This window comes from Salvia miltiorrhiza, chromosome 3, assembly GCF_028751815.1.
Source record: "Salvia miltiorrhiza cultivar Shanhuang (shh) chromosome 3, IMPLAD_Smil_shh, whole genome shotgun sequence".
NCBI classification, from domain to species: domain Eukaryota; kingdom Viridiplantae; phylum Streptophyta; class Magnoliopsida; order Lamiales; family Lamiaceae; genus Salvia; species Salvia miltiorrhiza.
The window spans coordinates 52419507-52440935 of NC_080389.1; the positions used below are offsets into that span (position 1 = coordinate 52419507).

Consider the following 21429-nt stretch of genomic DNA (forward strand, 5'->3'; position numbering starts at 1 on the left):
TTAGCCGCCACAAATTCATAGCCGTGAACAGTAGCCGCGCATATTTGGTACCGGCGGCTACTGTTCACGGCTATGAATTTGTGGCGGCTAATCTACCCATTTGCAACAAAAAAATATTATGAAACAAATGGGTAGATTAGCCGCCACAAATTCATAGCCGTGAACAGTAGCCGCCGGTACCAAATATGCGCGGCTACTGTTCACGGCTATGAATTTGTGGCGGCTAATTACGCCATTTGTTTCATAATATTTTTTTGTTGCATAATATACATAATAGTGAATTTTTAAGCTCTATTATGTTTTCTTGATTCATAATATATGATTTTATAAATTTTTTATCCAACAATTGCTATTATTTTAATGTGTCCTCAGATTTAGAGTCATATTTAACTAAATCCATTGTGAAAGTGACGTGAGTTGGACGCATTACAAAAAACCAAGCATGTCAGGCTTTGACTTTTTGACTTTGGGTTTGGGTGGGTAGTTTTGTAAGACATGTTATAAAAGTGGGTAGATTCCCCTATTCACAGTTTAAGTTATTTGCTTTGTGTTCTTTTTTTATTGATAAGAAATTAAATAAAAAATATTATTTTGCCAACTAATTGTCACGCAAGAATAAATACGTCACGTCAAAATTGACATATCATATTATATATTAGCTTGGTATTTAGCTGGAATTTGGATTAGTAGCAAAATCAGATAAAATCAAAAGTTTAGTAATTATCACGCCACAATTCAAAGTTTGTGTGAAAACCAGAAATAGATGAAAGTTCAGTATTTTATGAGTAATTAATCCTTCTTATTATTAAAATAATACTCCATCCGACCACTAATTGAAGGCCTAGGAGGCAAAATATATATTTTAAGAAAATAATGTATTTTTATTAGTTGATTTTTAAGAAAAAAACTAATTAAGCGTGATTTATCAATTCAAATAATCCTAATTGCTAGATTTAAAATTTAAAATGTGAAGATATCCTCATATTAATATAGGTTTTTATATAAAAAATTTAGTAGCAAATTTGTGAAGTAATTATATTTGATTGACACTTTTATGAAGTTGGGTACTAGAATGAAAAACCCCATTTTGAATTATCAAATAATGTGGCCCTCAGTCTCAGTTTAAGTATCTCTGCATTCTTTCTTGAACAGAAAGACAAGTCCATCAATCTCTCAAACACCGTCTATTTCAAGGTCTAAACTACCCCCATCTCCACCCCCAATTTCCACCATGGGTCAGGGTACTCCCGGCGGCCTCAATCGCCAGCTCCCCGGGGACCGCAAGAATGACGGCGACAAGAAGGAGAAGAAATTCGAGCCGGCCGCGCCTCCTGCGCGCGTCGGCCGGAAGCAACGCAAGCAGAAGGGGCCTGATGCAGCGGCTCGGATACCCACGGTGACGCCGCTCACTAAGTGCAAGCTGCGTCTGCTGAAACTGGACCGAATTAAAGATTACTTGCTCATGGAAGAGGAGTTTGTGGCCAATCAGGAGAGGTTGAAGCCACAGGAGGAGAAGACGGAGGAGGATCGCTCCAAGGTCGACGATTTGAGAGGCTCGCCCATGAGCGTCGGGAATCTGGAGGAGTTGATTGATGAGAATCACGCGATCGTTTCGTCGTCGGTGGGACCGGAGTATTACGTCGGGATCTTGTCGTTTGTGGACAAGGATCAGCTCGAGCCTGGATGCGCGATTCTTATGCACAATAAGGTATAATGTGAAAAACTGTGGTGTTCGATTTTATAGGCTTTTCAGAAATAGGTGCTTTGGTAATTCGTTTTGGTGTTTTCAGAAAACGGGAAAGATTTGCTTGCGTCTTACTAATTTCTAATTGGAACTGAATAGTATTGAGATTGGGCATCTGTTCAAGTATTATCTTGGGTTATAGGTTATATGTAATTTTGATTTTAGCTAGGACATGTCTTAAAGAGTATCTGGTTTGCTCTTTGATCCATATTAGATCCACATGCTTGAGGTGGGGCTTTAAGATTTTTACATCTGCTTGGTGAAGAGTAAATTAAGAACGTATATAAATCTTCTATTTGAAAGCATTAATCCTTAGAGAACTACTTAATAGTCTGTAAAGTTTAGGTTTAGGATTTGACACATGATCTTCTATCCGGATTATCATTTTTTTTGCTGCTGTATTGTGGGCTTCACCTAGCATTTGATATCGGTCGGTTGGTGTCTTCAGTGTTTATGCACTAAGAAAATTGGCGATGCTCTTTGAGAAGTTCCATTGAGAGTGTTCTATATCATCTGAAATTCTTTTCCCTGTAGAATGAACTATATCAGAATTCGAAGTCATGAAAAAAGATGAATGTTCATTTAGGAACACAATAAATTTTGAATGCTTGTTGAAATGATTTTGCTTGTCCATACCATAGAATAGTTCTATTTTTGAGACTACCACTCTGGTTCCCTCCAGATAATTCGGCAAAAGGAACTTTGATTTTAGGTGGATTAATTAAGGGGCAGCGAGTACGTTTCATAAAGTTAAAACTTTATTCTTTTTACTGGATTTGTGGACTTTGTAACCAAAACGAAGATGCATGTATTTTATTTTGCATCACAAGATGTTTCCAGAAAAATTTATCATAAGAAAAGCAAAACCTTCGTTGATAAAAGGGTCAGCTATGGGGATTGAGTTCCCTATACTGCTGCTGCTCAATGAATCTTATATTGGGTGTCCCTCGTCTAATTTCAGGTTCTATCTGTTGTTGGGCTGCTTCAAGATGATGTTGACCCAATGGTTTCCGTGATGAAAGTTGAGAAAGCTCCATTAGAGTCATATGCTGATATTGGTGGTCTGGATGCTCAGATCCAGGAAATCAAGGAGGCAGTTGAGCTTCCATTAACACACCCAGAATTGTATGAAGATATTGGTATTAAGCCTCCCAAAGGTGTCATATTATACGGAGAGCCTGGAACTGGCAAAACTTTACTTGCAAAGGTATGTGTACTTGATAGTGGGCAGTAACCTTCTATATGTCTATGCTGATAGAATTGGGCGATTTTTATTTACCATAGGCTCTGACTTTATCATTTTCTTACTCATCTGAAGAATGAAGAATTGGGGTGTACTATGCTTGTAACCTTTATTGAAGGAAAACCAAGGAAAGAATAATATGCAGTTTTATTTTGTGTTTCATGTGCTTCCTTTTTTCCAAAGTGAAGTTTGTCATAGTTTGATTGAGTAGTGACATAATGACAACTTTTGACCTTGAACTGCCTTGGAGCCAGCTTTGTCAAGCTGGTGATGTCCTTCTCATCACCGAGAACTGTTATGAGTTGGAACATTAATAAATTTTGTGGTTGTAATTGCTTAAATTTTGCAATTGTTATATTTTGTGGATGGTTGCTTCACATGGCTTCCCTTAAAGTGGATTATGCCATTCTGTCCTTGGTCTACTGATTGCTTTATTCAGTTGGTTTACATCTTCAGAGTTTGTGTCTGTAAAGTGCTTAGTTCTCATTGTAGTCTTCCAAATTTCTAGGCCGTGGCAAATTCTACATCAGCAACTTTCTTGCGTGTTGTTGGAAGTGAATTAATTCAAAAATATCTGGGAGATGGTCCTAAATTGGTCAGAGAACTTTTCAGAGTTGCTGATGACCTCTCACCCTCTATCGTCTTCATTGATGAAATTGATGCAGTGGGTACAAAAAGGTAACATCAAGATTATTGCTGCCATTTACTTTTGTGCCAGGGTATTTATTGGATAAACTTTCTGTGACCAGGTATGACGCCCACTCAGGTGGTGAACGTGAAATTCAAAGGACTATGTTGGAATTGCTGAACCAGCTAGATGGTTTTGATTCAAGAGGAGATGTGAAAGTAATCCTTGCAACAAACAAAATTGAAAGTCTTGATCCTGCTCTCCTTCGGCCTGGAAGAATAGACAGGAAAATTGAGTTCCCTCTTCCAGATATCAAGACAAGGAGACGCATTTTCCAGGTATGTGTAGCTTATAAAATCATGATTTGTCACCAAAAACTATGTTGCTGTTTCCTTGTTAAAATCTCAAATAGCCATTGGAGTGAAGTAGAAAATGCGTTGTTTGATGCTTAGATACACACATCAAGAATGACGTTGGCCGAGGATGTCAGCCTGGAGGAATTTGTTATGACCAAAGATGAGTTTTCTGGAGCTGATATCAAGGCCATATGCACTGAAGCTGGCTTGCTTGCTTTGAGAGAGCGGCGGATGAAGGTTAGATAAACCCCTTCATTAAAGATCCTCTAGAATTCTTTAACTGTTCACTGCTATGGGCAGAGTGTTGTGTTTTCCTTTTGAAGTAAGCTTTCGTCGTTCTCATTTTTTGAAGTGTACGACAGGACACTTGCATTTTTCATATTTTTCTAAAACCCAAATTCTGATATGACTGCTTGATATTTAACTTTTATATTTTTGTTAAAACCTCAATAATCACTTGTTAGGGGGGAGATGATTAGCTTTAAAGTAGAATAGTGTTATGAGTTATTGTTAGTTTCATCTGGTGAAGTGTGCACTGGAAGCTTGCTATATCTGAAAGTAGTCAATAAAATCATAGAGAGGACAAATTTATATGTTAGTTAGGTGTGGAGATATCTTAGCTGCAGACATTGACATTGAATTGTTATGTTTAGGTGACACATGCTGATTTCAAGAAAGCAAAGGACAAGGTTATGTTCAAGAAGAAAGAGGGAGTTCCTGAGGGGCTATATATGTGATGATTCCCAAAGTAGATGTTCTTCAATGCCTTAAGCTTATGGCAATCTGTCGTTTTGTCGATGCTTTTCGGATTAGTTTCATTTGGGCTAACCTTCATATTTCATTTAGCTTGTTGAATATTTATACATGCTCCGAAACAATGTTTATTTCTTTCTATTCCTTGTTCTCATATTTTCCAGTTCAGTATCCTATAATCCTATTTCATATTGATTAGATGCTCAATTTGACTGCTTAGAGCACCCACACTGTGGCGAGAGCCGCACAGCACTCGCCCCCGGGCACCGGAGGAGAGAAAAACAGGCGGGCGTGTGTTGAGCACGGCCCAGTTAAAAATAAAAAATTAATGTTCGTTTTATTCCTCAACGACTATTTTGGCAGATTTTGAATTGTTTTTAAAAAATTCAGTCGTTTGAAAACGGTTCTTTTATATTTTTTTTTTCCAATTTTATTCTATAAATGCCAAATCTTTTCTTTCATTTTTTTCACATGATCAAAATCAACTCATATTCCATATTTCCTACCAAAAAAATGTCTGCTTCTTTCAATTCCTTTTCCAACTCTTCCTTCGGTTTAAACGCCGACGAGATTCAAATAATGTAATTTTTTTATTGTAATTCTTTTTAATTATTGTAATTTTTTTAAATTAATGTAAGGTTGAAATTTAATTATAATGAATTTTTTGTTGTTAAAATTTAATATTTATTTTAATCAACAAATGCATTTAAATAAGAAGGGATTTAAAGGGAGAAATCTTTGTTATTCTTCTAATTTTCATCTAAAGTGTGATAATATTATCCCTATTTGAAATGAAAAGAATTAATGAGAAATAGTGATTATCTTTTATAAAAAACGAGGGAAAAAAAAAGAAATTTGAAGGCAATTTTTTTTGTTATCCCTTATTTTCTCATGATAAATTTTTCAATCAAACAAATTACACTCTTAATTTAAAATTTAATGTATGTTCTTGAGTACACGATTGTACACATGTACGAATGTAATTTTTATGCTCTTATGACTTTTTCTGTTACCTCAAACACGATTGTACATGATTACGATTTTTATGACGAGTTACAAGCAAAGGTTGAATTACAAATTATAATCAAAGTGACAACCAAAATTTAATGATGTCCAACTATCGCAACGAACAATATTTGACATATAGTGAGGCTTTATATGATACCTACCCACATTGGATATGAATTGAATAAAGAGACATTACTATATATGTTAGATCATTACTCTAAACCTATACGCTTTACTGCAATTTCTCATTATATATTGTAGGAAATTCTTCAATACCGTTTTCGTTGCAAACACCCAATCCATGGGCATCATTATGTAAGTGAATCAGTGATGAGCCACAACTGCCACTGCTATCCCCTCTTTAATAATTGGAAGAAAAAACAAATATAATGTATTAATTAAACAGACCTCTTCAAACCTATTAATATTGAGCTAGCTTAATGTGATGACTAACTAATTTAACATTGCATGCTATCTGTGTACGTCAATTCCTTAATAAATTCCATGGTACCATCTGTAAAAGACGATATAAACATTAATTTTATGCCACTTCTCATATTTGATTCTATATATATCAAATAAATTATACTTCCTCCATCCTTGAAAAAACTTTCTAGCTAGGAGGAAGCTGACACGTACGTGTTTTAAGAAAAAGTTATTGAGTGTATTGAAAGCGCAAAAAAGATTGCTGAGTGTATTGAGAGTGATGAAAATGTGAAAAGTAAAAGTAAATCACGATGTATTATAAGTGGTGAGACATAATAATTAATAATAAAAAATAGGTAGAAATTTTTTTTGTTGACGTCCCAAAATGAAAAAATAGGAAGTTCTTTAATAGAGACGAATGGAGTAGTTTGATACGTCCAAATATTGAAAGTATGAAATTAGGTCCCAAATATGTTCCCTTACCCTCGCCATTAATATTACCATAAATCAATATAGAATATAATGAGTTCGCTACAAAAATTTCATTTCGAGATCAGTTAACTTGCTACGTAGGTAGAATAATATTACTTTAATTTCTAATTTTCTATATAAGAGTGCTGATTAACAAATTTGAATTCACTGACAATCGATGATAACAATATGAAACTAATTAATTATCTAGAGTAACACGTAACAAACAAAAGGTTTGACAAACAACCACAAATTAACTAAACAAACTAATGAAACGACATCGCACATACACATGCACACTGAAAACTGCAACACATTGCAAGCTGAAGTAGCAAAGAGATCACAACTTCAAGGGTACGGCGAAGCTCCGGTACCTCCACCAGCTCCACCGCCGACTCCGACACCATCTCCGCCACCAACTCCGCCGAGTCCGCCCAAATTGCCAATTCCGCCTCCAAGCCCTCCAAGCCCACCAGTCGGCAGTGTTCCAATGCCACCGGCAATTCCGCCGTTGAGTCCGCCGCCGGTGGCACCTAGGCCGCCGCCAATGCCTCCGAAGGGGAGGCCGCTTCCGCCGATGCCGGAGTAGCCGCCGAGGCCTCCGAAAGTGGCAAAATTCTTCTGGTCTGCGTAACCGTCGGCAGGCAAAACCCTAGCTGCAATCTGATGAGCTGCAACAAGAGCAACCACAAACATCAACCACAACTTCGCCATTAATTAAATTTTTATTCACCTTGTTTTCTTGATTGATGGCTCAAACAGTGTGGAGTAGCGTGTGTTAAATAGAGGCGGAGAAAGCGAACAGTTGGAAATATTGAATGAAGGAAGAATAAATGCAAATTTCATGGCATATATATGTCTTCTCTTACTGTATCTCTATTCTCTCTCTTTCTCATGCATGTACACTTCACTTTCTCTACTAAATTTCACACTTTAGTTTATCAATATAATATGTACATTTATGATGGTATTAATATAATTAACTTTCCATCCAATAATACGTATACATAATAATAATAATAATAATATAACAAACGTCCTGATCAACTGATAATTAATTATGAGTTTAATTAGGGTTAGTACGTAAATTATAAATTATAAGATCTAAAACCCATAATTGAAATTTCATATATTAATTGGAAATTAACTAATACTAATTTACAATTAGGATTTAAAAACCTATAATCAAAATTTAATATTTTAATTAGAATAATAATAAAGAAAAGTAGAAGAGTCCGGCCGTACACAGCTCAATCATTTATCTTCAAGTTCATCAAAGTGATCAATTCCATGATGACTGCAGTAGGAAATACGAGTTAGGTTATGGTCAAGAAAATTGAGTAGTACATCATAACATATCTCTTATACATAGGTTTATATCCTACTCAATACTAAGGTCGCCCTACTTAGGTCACCCTACATATCTCTTAAAAAGAAAGATGCATGGAATATTGTTTTTATAAGAATGATCAATAATATTTTACCATCCAGTGATTAAAGAAGAAACATCTTATCCATCTTATCTAGTTGTGCTTTATTGTCAAGAAAAATGGAACAACTTGAAGACTAAGACTGCAAAAATTGATTTGGTGTGCACCTCATCCTCTTTGATTGAGGGTGATAAGTATGGATGTCAATTGTGCCAATTCATTGGATTTCAGGCTAGTTCTATCCGGTTATCGAAATATCTGGATACGGGCTAATCAGAAGAAAAAAAATTGGGTAAAAAAATTTCAACTATAATCATAAACGTTCAGGTTTCCGACTAGTCCATCAAGCTCGTAAATTTATAAAAAAATAATAACAATATATTTTTCTTGACAATTTTATATTTGTAACAACACGTATAGAACATTCGAATACAAACTTATATAATAACAAATATGAAACTCTTAAAGATATAATAATGCATACAATTTTGTTAAATGATTATCATTATCAATAAATATGTATAAATTAATTAGCTCTGTACTTTTTTCAATCGTGAATTTAAAGGAAGACAATATTATAGATTTTATCAAGAAAGCTAGAAACATTTTACTATATTTTAATAAGGGTTAATTGTCCCTAAATATACCACCTTTCATTGAATTCTACAATTGCACATCACCTTTAAAATCCGCTCCAAAATACATCACCTTTACCTTTTTCTGATTTTGCACATGACCAAAAAATCCTCAATCGGAAAAATGACTTGGTAGTCGGAAAATAACATGTAATCACGTCGGAAAAGCATTTAAATGACGTGGCTGACAGATTGACAAAACTGTGTCGTTTTGGTTATTTTTTCAAAATCCTAAAATCTGAAAGCCCTAAATCAAATTACAATCAAATCTGAAACAGACTAACTCACGCATAACTCACGGCCTTCTTCAAACGTGGAGGCTTTGCTCACGATGGCGCGGCGGACCAGGGTGCCATCGCGCCGGCTGCAGGGTGTCGATTTCGGACGAGCGACAGAAGACTTGGGTTCGTGGGATTCAGGCCAGCGACGGCTAGAACACGCGAGCCCTCCGCGTTTGGCACCCTGGTCCGCCGCGCCGTCGTGAGCAAAGCCTCCGCGTTTGAAGAAGGCCGTGAGTTAGTCTGTTTCAGATTTGATTGTAATTTGATTTAGGGCTTTCAGATTTTAGGATTTTGAAAAAACAACCAAAACGACATAGTTTGCCAATCTGTCAGACACGTCATCTAAATGCTTTTTCGACGTGATTACGTGTTATTTTTCAACTGCCAAGTCATTTTTTCGATTGAGGATTTTTTTGTCATGTGCAAAATCAGAAAAAGGTAAAGGTGATGTATTTTGGGGCAGATTTTAAAGATGATGGAATTCGATGAAAGTTGGTGTATTTAGGGGCAATTAACCCTTTTAATAATTACAAATAATTTAATTGTTCTATAACTCTGAAATTATTAAATTAAATTTAATTATACATTGAAAAGAAGTGCTAATAGTTCTTTTTGGTCACATGGCCGTGACTCTATAAATTTACAAAGCTGTATGCTAAAATTAAATAGGGAATTATAGAGATGTGCAGTGTCTGCTGGCTGATTATAGTTATTTCCATTGATATATGCAATTGAATGCTATAACCTATATAGTGCCGTTACCCTATTGAGTTTCTAGCTTCAACAAGATCTTTACTTAACAATTATTACCAATTTCTCATAAGAAAAGAGAATCGGTTTCCAATAAGTACACAACTAATTTCAAAAATGAAAGATATGCATCACATCTGCTGGACTGGTATGCTATGCGTGATCTCATCCTATATGGAATCCATGAAATAATAATAAATGCACATTTACTACATACACATGATTTTAGGTGGCTACCTACCACTCCCTTATTGCCCGCCCTCCAACTCAAGTAGAATGTTGTATTCACTTAATTTTGTAGTCCAATGAGACGTTTAGTTTGCATGATTCGGCTGGGATGAATTCATCACTCATCCCGCATTCTAACATTCAATTAATATTAAGTGATTATTTATCATTTCATCAAAATTAAGTGTATTATTTAATTATCTCATCATCCTAATTTTTTTTATCATATCCATCAAATTAAATGCCCCCCAAAAGTATTCTTCCCTTTATAAAAATGACATATTAGAGATTATCCAATCCCTTGTCCCTAACTCAAGAAAAGGAAGAAAGTTTTTGAAGTACGTTGTTCATCATCTTGTTCTAACCTCTATATACTTCAGACATGAATTTAATTTCCATGAATAAACTTTTTAGTAACTTTTTTCAATGAATAACATGATATTTGGGTTAATTTATAATTTCCGGCAAAAATGCAACTATATCCCAACAATACTACGATTTTATGAAATTAATCTTGTGAAAATCGTAATTTAAAAAATTACACAAGTAAATAAAAAAAATTTAAAGACCGCATGCATGACGGTAAATTCGAACCCAAAACCCCAGGCATTAGGCATTAACCACCTAACGCTAGGTCAACACACGCACACAGACGGTATGAAATTTGAACTTGAAAGAGTGTGACCTTAATTTGATCTTAGGAACTATCTACTTTACCAGTGGATCAACACAGAATATATACACCCTTTGTAAATTGTGAGATGCATCACTTTATGGATAAAGTATAATCAATATATGATTAGAGTATCGTGAGTTAAAAGTGTCAGAAATGGAATCAAGTAAGTGGCAGCAGCGACTCATCAACAAACTCACTGAGATACATTTACACACAGAAGAATTTAAGAATAATAGTGAATTGTATAGTTTAGTAAGTTGTGTTATGCGAAAATTGGATGGAGGTGTGCGTGCATGTCCATTTCAATAATGCGTGGCAGTTGCAGCTCTATTAATAGCTATAGATGCCCTCGATTGGCCTTCAACAACAGTTGTTGCATGCATTCTGCAGCTGGAAGTTGTTGAGTCGCATAAATATTTTCTGCAAGATAGCGCCATTTCAAATTATTACCAACTCCAATTTGAAAAAATAAAATAAAATAAAATAAAATGTAGTACTATATTGATTGGAGTGAGTAAGCACAGTATTTAAAACCATCAACTACTTATTTTTATGTTCGCTGTACGAAGCAGAATTGATAGCAGTAATGGTTATATTATAGCTTTAATTGATGGGTTGGTTTATGGAGATCCATAAACTTTTTTCTTTTCCACCAATCAAACCATACTAGCTCGCTTACTAATTCAAAGGTGGTCGTAACGGAATGAAATTCAGTGTATCAAATTTTAGGTCGTGGGCCGTGCCACGAAACTTATTACGTTTCTTTATATGGTAAATTTTTTTTTCTCTTTATTCACTTTTTCACTTTTCCACCTATCACACTTAACACACTAAATACTATTTTCTTAAATCTCGCACCCAAAAGAAATGACTCATGTTTTGCGGGACGAAGAGAGTATTAGTTCAGAATTTAAAATATTAGTATATACTCCTAATACCATTTAAATAAGAATTTATCAAAGTAATATGTGAAACTCCCTCCGTCCCAGCTTTTTGTATCCACTTTTAGTAGTAAATACTACTAAAAGTGGATACAAAAAGCTGGGACGGAGGGAGCAATAAAGAACGGAAAAATAAAATGTATCTTGGGTTGGAAGAGGTTATTTATATAATATAGGGATATTGACACCTATGATGCACGGATTCTTCAAAAATTAGCATGTACGGCGAATCGAATTCTTTTAGGGTGCGATTCTCTCGGATTCGCACCCGATTCGCCACGTGGCGTATCTTTTAAAACAATTTATAAAAATAAACCGGATTCGCAAATTCCATAGGCAAAATTCACGTACGTATCTCGTACACGAAAGGCCTACACAAGGTTATTTTAATAATTTTATTTCCAGTTATGACTTATATATTGGACTAATAATATTTGAGTCGTTATATTGTTGCTCAATTAACTTATATAATTGAAAATGTTTAACTTTTGGGTAAAATAAAATGTAAATTACATATAATTAATTTAAGAAAATTTAAATTGTATATATTTTGTAAGCATTATATATCATAAAATTTTAATAATTAGATGTATCATTGCCGAATCGCACCCTATAATTTTTAAAAACCCGTATCCCCGTACTCGTATCGTATCGCCCCCGCATCCGCACCCCCGTACCTATGCAACATAGATTGACACCTAAATACACGAATTTTGGGACTATTTTGGTTTTTTTCCACGAACTTTGAAAGCTGTCAAAGAATACTCGAATTTTGACCCATTTTATTTTTTCTCACGAACTTTGAGAATTTTTAAAAAAATACATGAACTTTGGCTCATTTTTTTCCCCACAAAATATATTGTTATAGAAAAATGATCTAAATAATTCTTTTATAATTAACTAGCTAGCTTAATTAATTTAATTAATGATAGATGACAATTATTCATGGTGACATAATTTTCTTTTGTAAATTTTAAAATATAGTAGTATTTCGTAATGAAAACAATGTCGTTTTAATAAAAATTTAAAATAAAATAGTAATTATTTGAATAATATTTTTTAACAATATATTTCGTGGGGAAAAACAAAATGAGCTAAAATTTGTGTATTTTTCGATAATTCTCAAAGTTTGTGAGAAAAACAAAATGAGTCAAAATTTGTGGGAAAAATCAAAATGGGCCCAAAGTTCGTGTATTTAGGCGTCACAACCCTATAATATAAACTAAAAGTTCATTCAATTAAAGTTTACGCCTATTCTCAAGTCAACAATTAGAGAGAGAGAGAGAGAGAAATAAAGTTAATTGATCGTCAGGGCCGATCCTCAGGGCGGGCGAGCCCAGGTGACGGCCTAGGGCCCCAAAAATTTGAGGGCACAAAATTTTTAATATATCTAATTAGTTATAGGCTTTATGTATACAAAAAAGTATATTTTGTTATTAGTTTTGGATCCAATAAAATTTATTATCATATGCCATTAAATCATTAATTATTCAAGTAGATAAGATCTCCTTTAATGTATTTCGTGAAAAAAAAAAAATAACTCTTCATCTTCTACAAATCGTTAGCCAGTTTTCCAAAAAATAAGAATGGAGAAGGTAGTCTCTTCAATTTACTTTTCTTACCATTGAATAATGAGTATAGTTATATATATAAATATAAGGAACCATAATTATTGTCTTATACCAATTTATTTATTGATTATCGTCCTAATTCTGAGTGAAGAAAAAATCACATTGCAATTCGCAAATTCTGAAGGTAAACCATTTTAGAACTCCCAGAACAAAATTCACAAAAACTTAAACTTATTGAAAACGTCAATGTCCCAAAAGAGATTGAATAGTTTGACAATATTATATATTGAAAAATATATTTTAGATAACATAGATTTAAACGATGTTATAGATGATTTTGAAAGTAAAACTATTAGACGAAGTCATTTTTTATAAGTAATGAACATTTTCTTTTTTTAATGTATGCGTACAATAATAGAGGCTTATTTTTATAATTTTGTCATGGACCTCATTTTTATCGGGATCGGTCGTGCTGATAGTAGACTTATTGTCTCTACTTAATACCAGAAACCATGATAATATTTCAGGTCACTCCTAGCCTATGTTGCACAGGTGTGAAGGGGCGGGTGCGGGAGCGATATGATTCGAGTGTGGGGATACAAATTTTCAGAAATTATAGGGTGCGATTCGTGAAGGATACGTCTGTTATATCTATATATTTTATTATATATGACCAAAAAAGAAAAGAACATTCATAAATTAAATGTTGCATTGCAAATATACGTCAAAGTAAAAATTTCAATAAACTGCATGTAAAAGTTTCAAATTGCATGCAAATATAAGTCAAAAATTGCATGGCAAATATAAGTCAAAGTAAAAGTTTCGATAAATTTTTAAAAATTACAAAAGAGCCCAAAAACAAGAAATTCTTCAAAAACAACCCTCAATGCACCCTAAACGCACTCAATTTGTAAGGTGGGCGCACCCGTTTCGCGAATCCTTTTTTGAATTTTTTTTGGGGGGATTCGCCACGTGGCAAATCCCGTGCGAATCGCACCCGCACCCGCCCCCGCCCCCTTGCGCGTATCCGATATTGCAATGTGCTATTTTTTGGAGAATCCGTGCATCATAGCTCCAAGCTGTATCGACATCCTAAACATGTATTTTAATGTGACTGTTCAACTTTCAAAGAATGTGGTCAAAATACATAACTATGTAAAAAAAATTTACCCTGAATTCATATTACTCTATAAGATTATAGAACTAAGTATTTAATTAACTTCTTTATATCCCAATATTATACGCTGGAGAAAATATGCAGATTTGGTTTTCTAAATAATAATGTGGGCATCAATCGAATAGATTAGGCACGCATGCAAATATATTGGCATTATGACATAAATCCATTTAGACAGAAAATTTGATATGAAAATATCAAATACGAATATATGTTGCATATATAAGTTCCGAATATATGTTGGCATTATGACATAAATCCATTTAGACACAATAGAATATGGAAATCACGAAAAATTTTATCCATAAATAACTGTTTTTATAAATAACTCCCCAAATGGTAAATTATGTAATGAACATAAAATTGACATGTTGATATCAAATAATAATAATAATAATAATAAGAAGAAGAACATGTGTTTTCCAGAAACAATTGAAGATCCTCGCATATGTCTCGGCCTTTGATTTAGATTATTTAGATAGTAGATACCATGCACGTTAAATCTAAATAAGTGGCACAACTTTTATTTCTTTTTTCACTTAGACATCCTATACTGTATACCACCAAAAAGTAAATCTTTAAAATACATTTCCGCCATATATAGCAACAAATTGCATTTATGATTATGACATTAATCACGGCAAAGATTACACCTAAAAACATGCTATAAATATGCAAAGTCAGTAGCAATTTTTGTATCAATCTCATAAATTTGTAGAGAACAAAAAAAGTGAGTAGCAATTTTTGTGTATCAATCTCATAAATTTGTAGAGAATGGAGTCGAAAAGAGTTGCTACAATCTTGTTGGCTGTTTATGTTGGACTCATTTGCATGGCTTCGCTCACAAGTTGTGCCGGCAAGTTTATTATCGATCTTTTATTTTATTTTATTTTTTTCATATATAAGTCTCAACCATTAAACTAATTTGTCTTTAATTTGATTTATTGGATATTCAGCACCAGGAAGGGACAAGGAAACGCACGTTCTTCAAGGGCCATGCTCAAAGTATCCAAACTGCAACGAGTATTGTGTGAAACATGGATTTGCACAATATGGGGGAAAATGTATTCAACTTGTTCCTGGAAAAACCGATAACCTCGTTTGTGTATGCATCGTCCCAAACTAGAATACAACTTGTTCATTTCATTTCGACTTCACAATATCAAATCCTATAATAATATCAACATTTAACCTTCCATCTATTCTTTTGATTAATTTGATTCTCGCTCTATATGAACTTATGGTGCATATATTTACCCCCTTGAATATTTCCTCATCAATTTTCAATTGATGTAATTTGATTAAGAGCATTCCTCCTGTTGCAAATTAAATAGGCATAATTTAGTAAACAATTTATCTATAAATCTGTCGCAAATTAGCTATCCAACTCCAATTGTGTCCGTCGGCAATTGTAACACCTAAGATTTTCTTTGGGCTTACAAGGCCAAATTTTTTTGGGCTTAGTGAACTTCGTGGGCCACTCATATATAAATGAAGTCCTAATTGAGAAAAAGATATAAAAAAATAACTGGCCTATTTTTATTTAGAGGATTAAATTACTTTTTCCCCATCAATTATCTTTAATTTAGATAATAAATATATATGTAACAAAAATAAAGATTAATGAACTAGAAAAGATAAATGTTTTCATGGCATTGAAATGAAGAAGATAATGAAAACTAGAAAAGATAAATGTTTTCATGGCATTGAAATGAAGAAGATAGATTGGAAAAGATATTTAGTGCTCGTTTGGTTCAAATAAAGGAATGAAAAGGGAATGGAATCAAATAAATGAGTGAAATGGTAATAATAATAATTACTTTTATTGAGTATTTGATTTAACAATGGATATGAATCATTAGTAAGGAGTAACAAATTGGGTGATTGGGTTACCTCGAATAAGGGTAATGATTATCTCATTACCAAAACCAAACAACAAGTAATGGATTCAATTACTTGATTCTCTTTCCAACCTCAAAAAACACTCTGAATCAGTAGTCCATCTCTCTCTCCCTTATCAAGTTACGAATGCGCATCATATTCATTGCAATCCTCCTTCAGCCAAAATATTAACTTCCTAATTTACCATATATCTTTCAATGTTTAAATTCTGTTTTCCCGATTGATGGCACGGGAAAATTTTGCTACTGGGATCGTCCACATTCATTTAACTATAGATGAATTTCACAATTTTGAACTCAATTTTTTTCTCTTGCTAGAAGTGAAAGCCAGAGATCATAGTAAAGTGCTACAAACTCAGCCTCTTTGATAACAGGATTATCAATGAAGAAGCTACATTATAATGTAATATGTTGCAAGATGAAGTATGCAACGGGCAGAGATGATAGGTAGCATCATTACTGATCAGCCATCGTTTGGAGGATCGTTCTCATGGTCAAAAGGCTCTGATTGCAAGGACGAGGTTGTAGAGTTCACAGAATCAGCAGGTGAGTATGTGTTCGAGGCTACACCATTCACAGCTGATACCTTATCTGCACTGGAGTTAGCCGGGGGAACAAGCCCCTTTGCTTCCATTGCTGCTTGCTCCTTGGCCCGTCGAGCCTTTTCCAACACCTCATCCTGCACCAACAAATACAGCTTATATATTAGATTGCCGCTACTACCAATTCTTAGAAGAAGCCTTGTTAGAAACAAACTACACTTGAATTGAAAGAAAACAGTGAACCGATTAGATTTACACTTTAAAGAAGGGGCAGAATGCCTATTCCAAATGGTAGCACAATCGATTGGGAAGGTATTTATTCTCGTAGTTTGCATCGTGAACTTTGTTGGAAAATAACATAGTATGGTGTAAAAGTAATGGCTGGTAAATGTAGGACAAAAAATATTGGTGTATTTCAAACTGACTAACACAACATGAAATAAATTTAAAGTTGAGTTGATATCAGATGAAATTGCCGTGCTTCGATACCTAAGGTTAATGACAATCATTCATAGGTACAACGACTTAAAAACTTTAGCTAGCAAAACTCTAAATCTAAAGTTTGCGCGACTAGTGTCTGGGATTTCCGAAAGAGAATACTAGGAAATTCAATGTAATGGGTGAAATTGTTCAACTTTTAGGATATAAGAAATGAGGGATGGCGAACCTATACATTTTTTTAGTTATTTTGTTTGTAATTGGTCATCTCCTTTCATATAAATGCATAATCATGATCCAATGCTTCAAAAGACATCCACTTACCAATGTGCCCAGCTCCACTATTCATATTTCACCAAATTATATTCTCTCAAATACCTTTGGATTGAAGACTTCTCCGGTTCACCTCATATTTCCAAAATGGTTAAAAAGTGGAAATTCTAATAATTAATAAGCCAACTGCCTATTTTAAGTTAGGCAAAAGCTACACCTTTTTTTTTTGTTATTGTATATCTTGAGAGCTAAGACAATGTGTATCTGTCAAACAATTCAATTAAGGGAGATCAGGATTTGATAGTGTCTCAAACCTTAGTACTTTACTACATGATATGATTATTGATCCTGGGGAATTTTCTCGCTGAAAACAATGTGCAGCATGAGATCACTCTAGTAGTGAATTCGAGATATAACTTGCTGCTTAAGAGGCAAAAGTGACGGAGACAAACAAACTGGTTGTTAGAACGATGGAGTATCACATACAAATTGAGGATGAACTTAAAAGGCTTACTTTCCATAAACTTGAAAAGCCATATAAACATTTCCAAATTTAACATGACTTGCTAGACTCAACCTATTTTTTCTCAATGATATTAAAAATCTACACAATATCAAATCCTGTCTATCCATCTATCACTTAGTAAATGCCCCCTAAAGGAATTAGAGGTTCCACATAAGATTACATACTGAGACCTATCATGGCCTAAATGCAAGAGCTGATTGGAGTGTAGAAACCTGTTCTCTTGCTAAAAACAAAAACTCTCCGAGCTCAAAAGCAACACACAAGCGCATTCAATGACAAGCACAGAAATCATAGATGACACAGTGGCTGAAATATAAGCCCTCATCACATGACATGAATACACAAACACTGATACAGTACCTGAAATTCTTGAACTTGCTTTTGTTGTTCAGCTTGTAATCTGCCAATGGAGCTCAGAAACTCACCCACAGCCGATTCTAGACGCTCATTAAGTGCCTCAGCGACTGCCTTTCCCAAGAAAAATGCATCTAAGATTGTTTTGCTCTCATTCTCACCTGAAATAGCAAAAAACATTTTCATCTTTAACTGGTTTTACATGATATCGTCATTATAATCGCCATAATTGTCTGCAATCCGTATCCTCATTAACTAATCTTAGAACCAACAAATTTGTTTCCATTCTTAACTAACAAATTTTGAACAGGTAGTAGTTTTCGATGTTTGAATAGTATCATAGTCTGATCTCTTTCATCATTAAAAGGTTAATTTAAAGTAACATACTAACCACAGACTTCTTCATAGCATAGATTCGCAGTTTCTACGCACTCCGAGGGTTTCCATTTCTTGATACTAACTCAAGTCTAACTCTATCAGCAGAAATCTAAATAGCTGAAACAGAAAACCCTAAATAGCAACTACCAAGAACAGAGAGAGAGAGAGAGAGAGAATTTGCAAAATCAACACTACCCAGTATTAAGAATGAGAGGCAGACACAGTAGAGAGAAGAGGCGTACCGGAATCGCGAGTGCAGTTGCAGCTGAAAGTAGTTGATGGAGATCTAGAGGAGAGAAGGTTGAGGTTGGAAGGGGATAAGGAGAGGTCACGTGGCTTAATAGAGCAAGGAGGGCGATGGATTATGGATGGTGAAGGAACCGAATAGGAGGGTGCGGAATGCACTCGCCCAATCATTTCCCCTTTCCCTTCTTCGTCCTACTCTTTTTTCTTCTCTCCCTCCTCAAATCTCTCTATCTCCCCCTTTTATCTCTCTGCATATTAGTAGAACTAGAAGGTGAAGTGAAGTGAAGTGAAGTTAGTTGGGCAATTGTGCTCGCGTGTCTCTCTATTTCATACCTTTCATTTTAACTCTTTATAACCTTTAATTTAAAATAATACTTTCTCCGTCTCATTGTCAAGGACTCATTATTTTTAGAAACAATTGTTAAAAAAAAATTATTTATTTTAAGGGGAAAAAATAGTTATTTAAGGATAAAAGTGATATTATAAAGTGATGAAGCTCATAACCTTTTGTGAGATAATGTGGCTTCCTTTTATGAAATAGGTCATTATCAATAAAATCAAGAGAGTACTAATAATAAATAATTACAAATATACAATTTTATTTTATATCACAAAACTTCAAATTAAATAATTAATAAATAATTAGATTGTTCTATATAGCTCAATATTTTTAATTATAGCCCCCAACTTTGTACATAGTTCTGACATTCTCCTTAGAGCATCGGCAACGCCTTACTCGAGTAAGGCGTTGCCTTCGTGTAAGGCGTTGCAGACGTGCGGTACTCGAGCATTACTCGAGCCTTCGAGTATGCTCGATCGGGTGGATAGGGAAGGCGCCTGCAATGCACGCGCCTTAATTAAAAAAAATAGAGAAATTCGAATTTTAAATTCAAATTTTGATTGGTTTTTCTCGATATGCGTGCTTTGACCGACCGTTTCCATTTTTTTTCTTCTTCTTCTCCTCTTTAAAAAACCCCATCTCCTCCATTCTTCTTCACATCTCTTCTTCTCCAATTTTCTTCTCCTCCATTTCTCTTCAAGAATTTTCTTCCTTCATGGATCCACACAACCCTTTCTATGATCCTAATTGGTGCCCCGATCTCTCCTCCGATTATCACCCCGATATGGGAGGAATCAACTTGGAGGAGACCCACCCGAGGAGGAACCGGTCAGTGCAGAGCAGAGTGCCTCCAAACCAAAGAAAGGCGGCCGGAAGAAGGAAATGGCCACCAAAATCAAGCACGACAAGGAAGTAAGGATCCGTCATACTTACCTTTCCGAGCATACGGATCTCATCGTCCAAGTTTGGGCGGAGGAGACCAACGACGCCATCCGTGGGACGGATCAGAAGGGGAAGGCGTATTGGGGCCGGATCCGCGCACGTGTGAACCCCATCATCGGCGTCGACCTTAAGATCCGGCAACTTCAAGGCCACTGGGCCCGAGTGAGCGCGGATGCGCGTCTCTGGGAAGCTATTTGGGTGGAGACGCGCAACAATTGGCCCTCCGGTCATTTGGATGATATGCTTCGTGACAAGGCCCAAAAACTCTTCAAGGCTCGAAGCCCACAAAAGGCCGCATTCAATTTTTGGAACGCGTGAAAAGTTCTCCGGAACAATCCCAAGTTCAAGTCGATGTACCTCGTTGGAGATGTGCATGCCTCCAAGAGGACAAAGACTACGGAAGAGGGCGGCTTCACCACCTCGGCGTCGGGCGAGGAGATCTTTTCTTCCCGGCCCATTGACAACAAGGCGGCGAAGGCGGCGGCTAAGGCGGCAAAGGGGAAAGGGAAGGCATCAGCGTCGCATACGAGCTCGAAGCCTCCACGGGAAATAGTGGAGAGGTTGGACAGGTCCGACCAGCAGATGAGGGCATTCACCGCCCAGTACCAGCAGAGGAACGATATCAAGGAGAAGGAGCTCGATATGCAGCTCCTGAACGCGGATACGACGCACATAACGGACGCATAAAGGGCATTGCACGCGTCCATGGTCGCCGACGTGCTCAGGCGTCGTGGTCTAGACTAGGATTTTAATTATGTCATTTTAATGATGGGGTAATATGATGTTTTAGGTGTTGTTAATTTTTATGTAATTTTTTTTTATGTTTAATGGTGTATTTAACTATTAGAAAAATATGTTATTTAAATTATGCAATTAAATTTAAATGAAAAACATAAAAATCAAAACTAATGTTATCAAGTAGGCTATCAAGTAACCCCAATACAACACTACATACTCAATAACACAACCACTATCAAGTAGGCTATCAAGTAAGCCCATTGCGGATGCTCTTACCTCCATTTATGTTTGGATACTCGGGAGCAAGAGTATTGATTAATCATTGCCATAACCATGGAAGGGAAATAGTTAAAGAACATAAATAACAATATTCAAATGGTGTGATTTTCAATTTGTCCGAGAAAATGACTCGACATAGCATCACAACACAACT

General features: G+C 35.2%; 3 protein-coding genes across 3 annotated transcripts; 1 reads left to right on the forward strand and 2 right to left on the reverse strand.

Annotated features, from left to right (window-relative positions):
• The first annotated feature begins 1066 nt into the window (after positions 1-1066).
• LOC131014297 (26S proteasome regulatory subunit 4 homolog A-like) lies at positions 1067-4865 on the forward strand. The gene is made up of 6 exons (XM_057942229.1): positions 1067-1708; positions 2706-2951; positions 3496-3665; positions 3737-3953; positions 4068-4208; positions 4625-4865. Exons 1-6 carry the CDS (start codon positions 1232-1234, stop codon positions 4706-4708), a joined length of 1335 nt encoding a protein of 444 aa, XP_057798212.1. The 5' UTR covers positions 1067-1231; the 3' UTR covers positions 4709-4865.
• A 1877-nt stretch (positions 4866-6742) lies between these two features.
• On the reverse strand, positions 6743-7566 carry LOC131014298 (uncharacterized). The gene has a single exon (XM_057942230.1). The coding sequence runs from the start codon at positions 7341-7343 to the stop codon at positions 6978-6980; it is 366 nt and encodes a 121-aa protein (XP_057798213.1). The 5' UTR covers positions 7344-7566; the 3' UTR covers positions 6743-6977.
• Positions 7567-16500: 8934 nt separating this feature from the next.
• Positions 16501-19314, reverse strand: LOC131014299 (uncharacterized protein At4g13200, chloroplastic-like). Its single transcript, XM_057942231.1, has 3 exons — positions 18973-19314; positions 18359-18513; positions 16501-16898 (listed from the first exon to the last, which is right to left on the reverse strand). Exons 1-3 carry the CDS (start codon positions 19145-19147, stop codon positions 16683-16685), a joined length of 546 nt encoding a protein of 181 aa, XP_057798214.1. The 5' UTR covers positions 19148-19314; the 3' UTR covers positions 16501-16682.
• Between the last annotated feature and the right edge of the window lie 2115 nt (positions 19315-21429).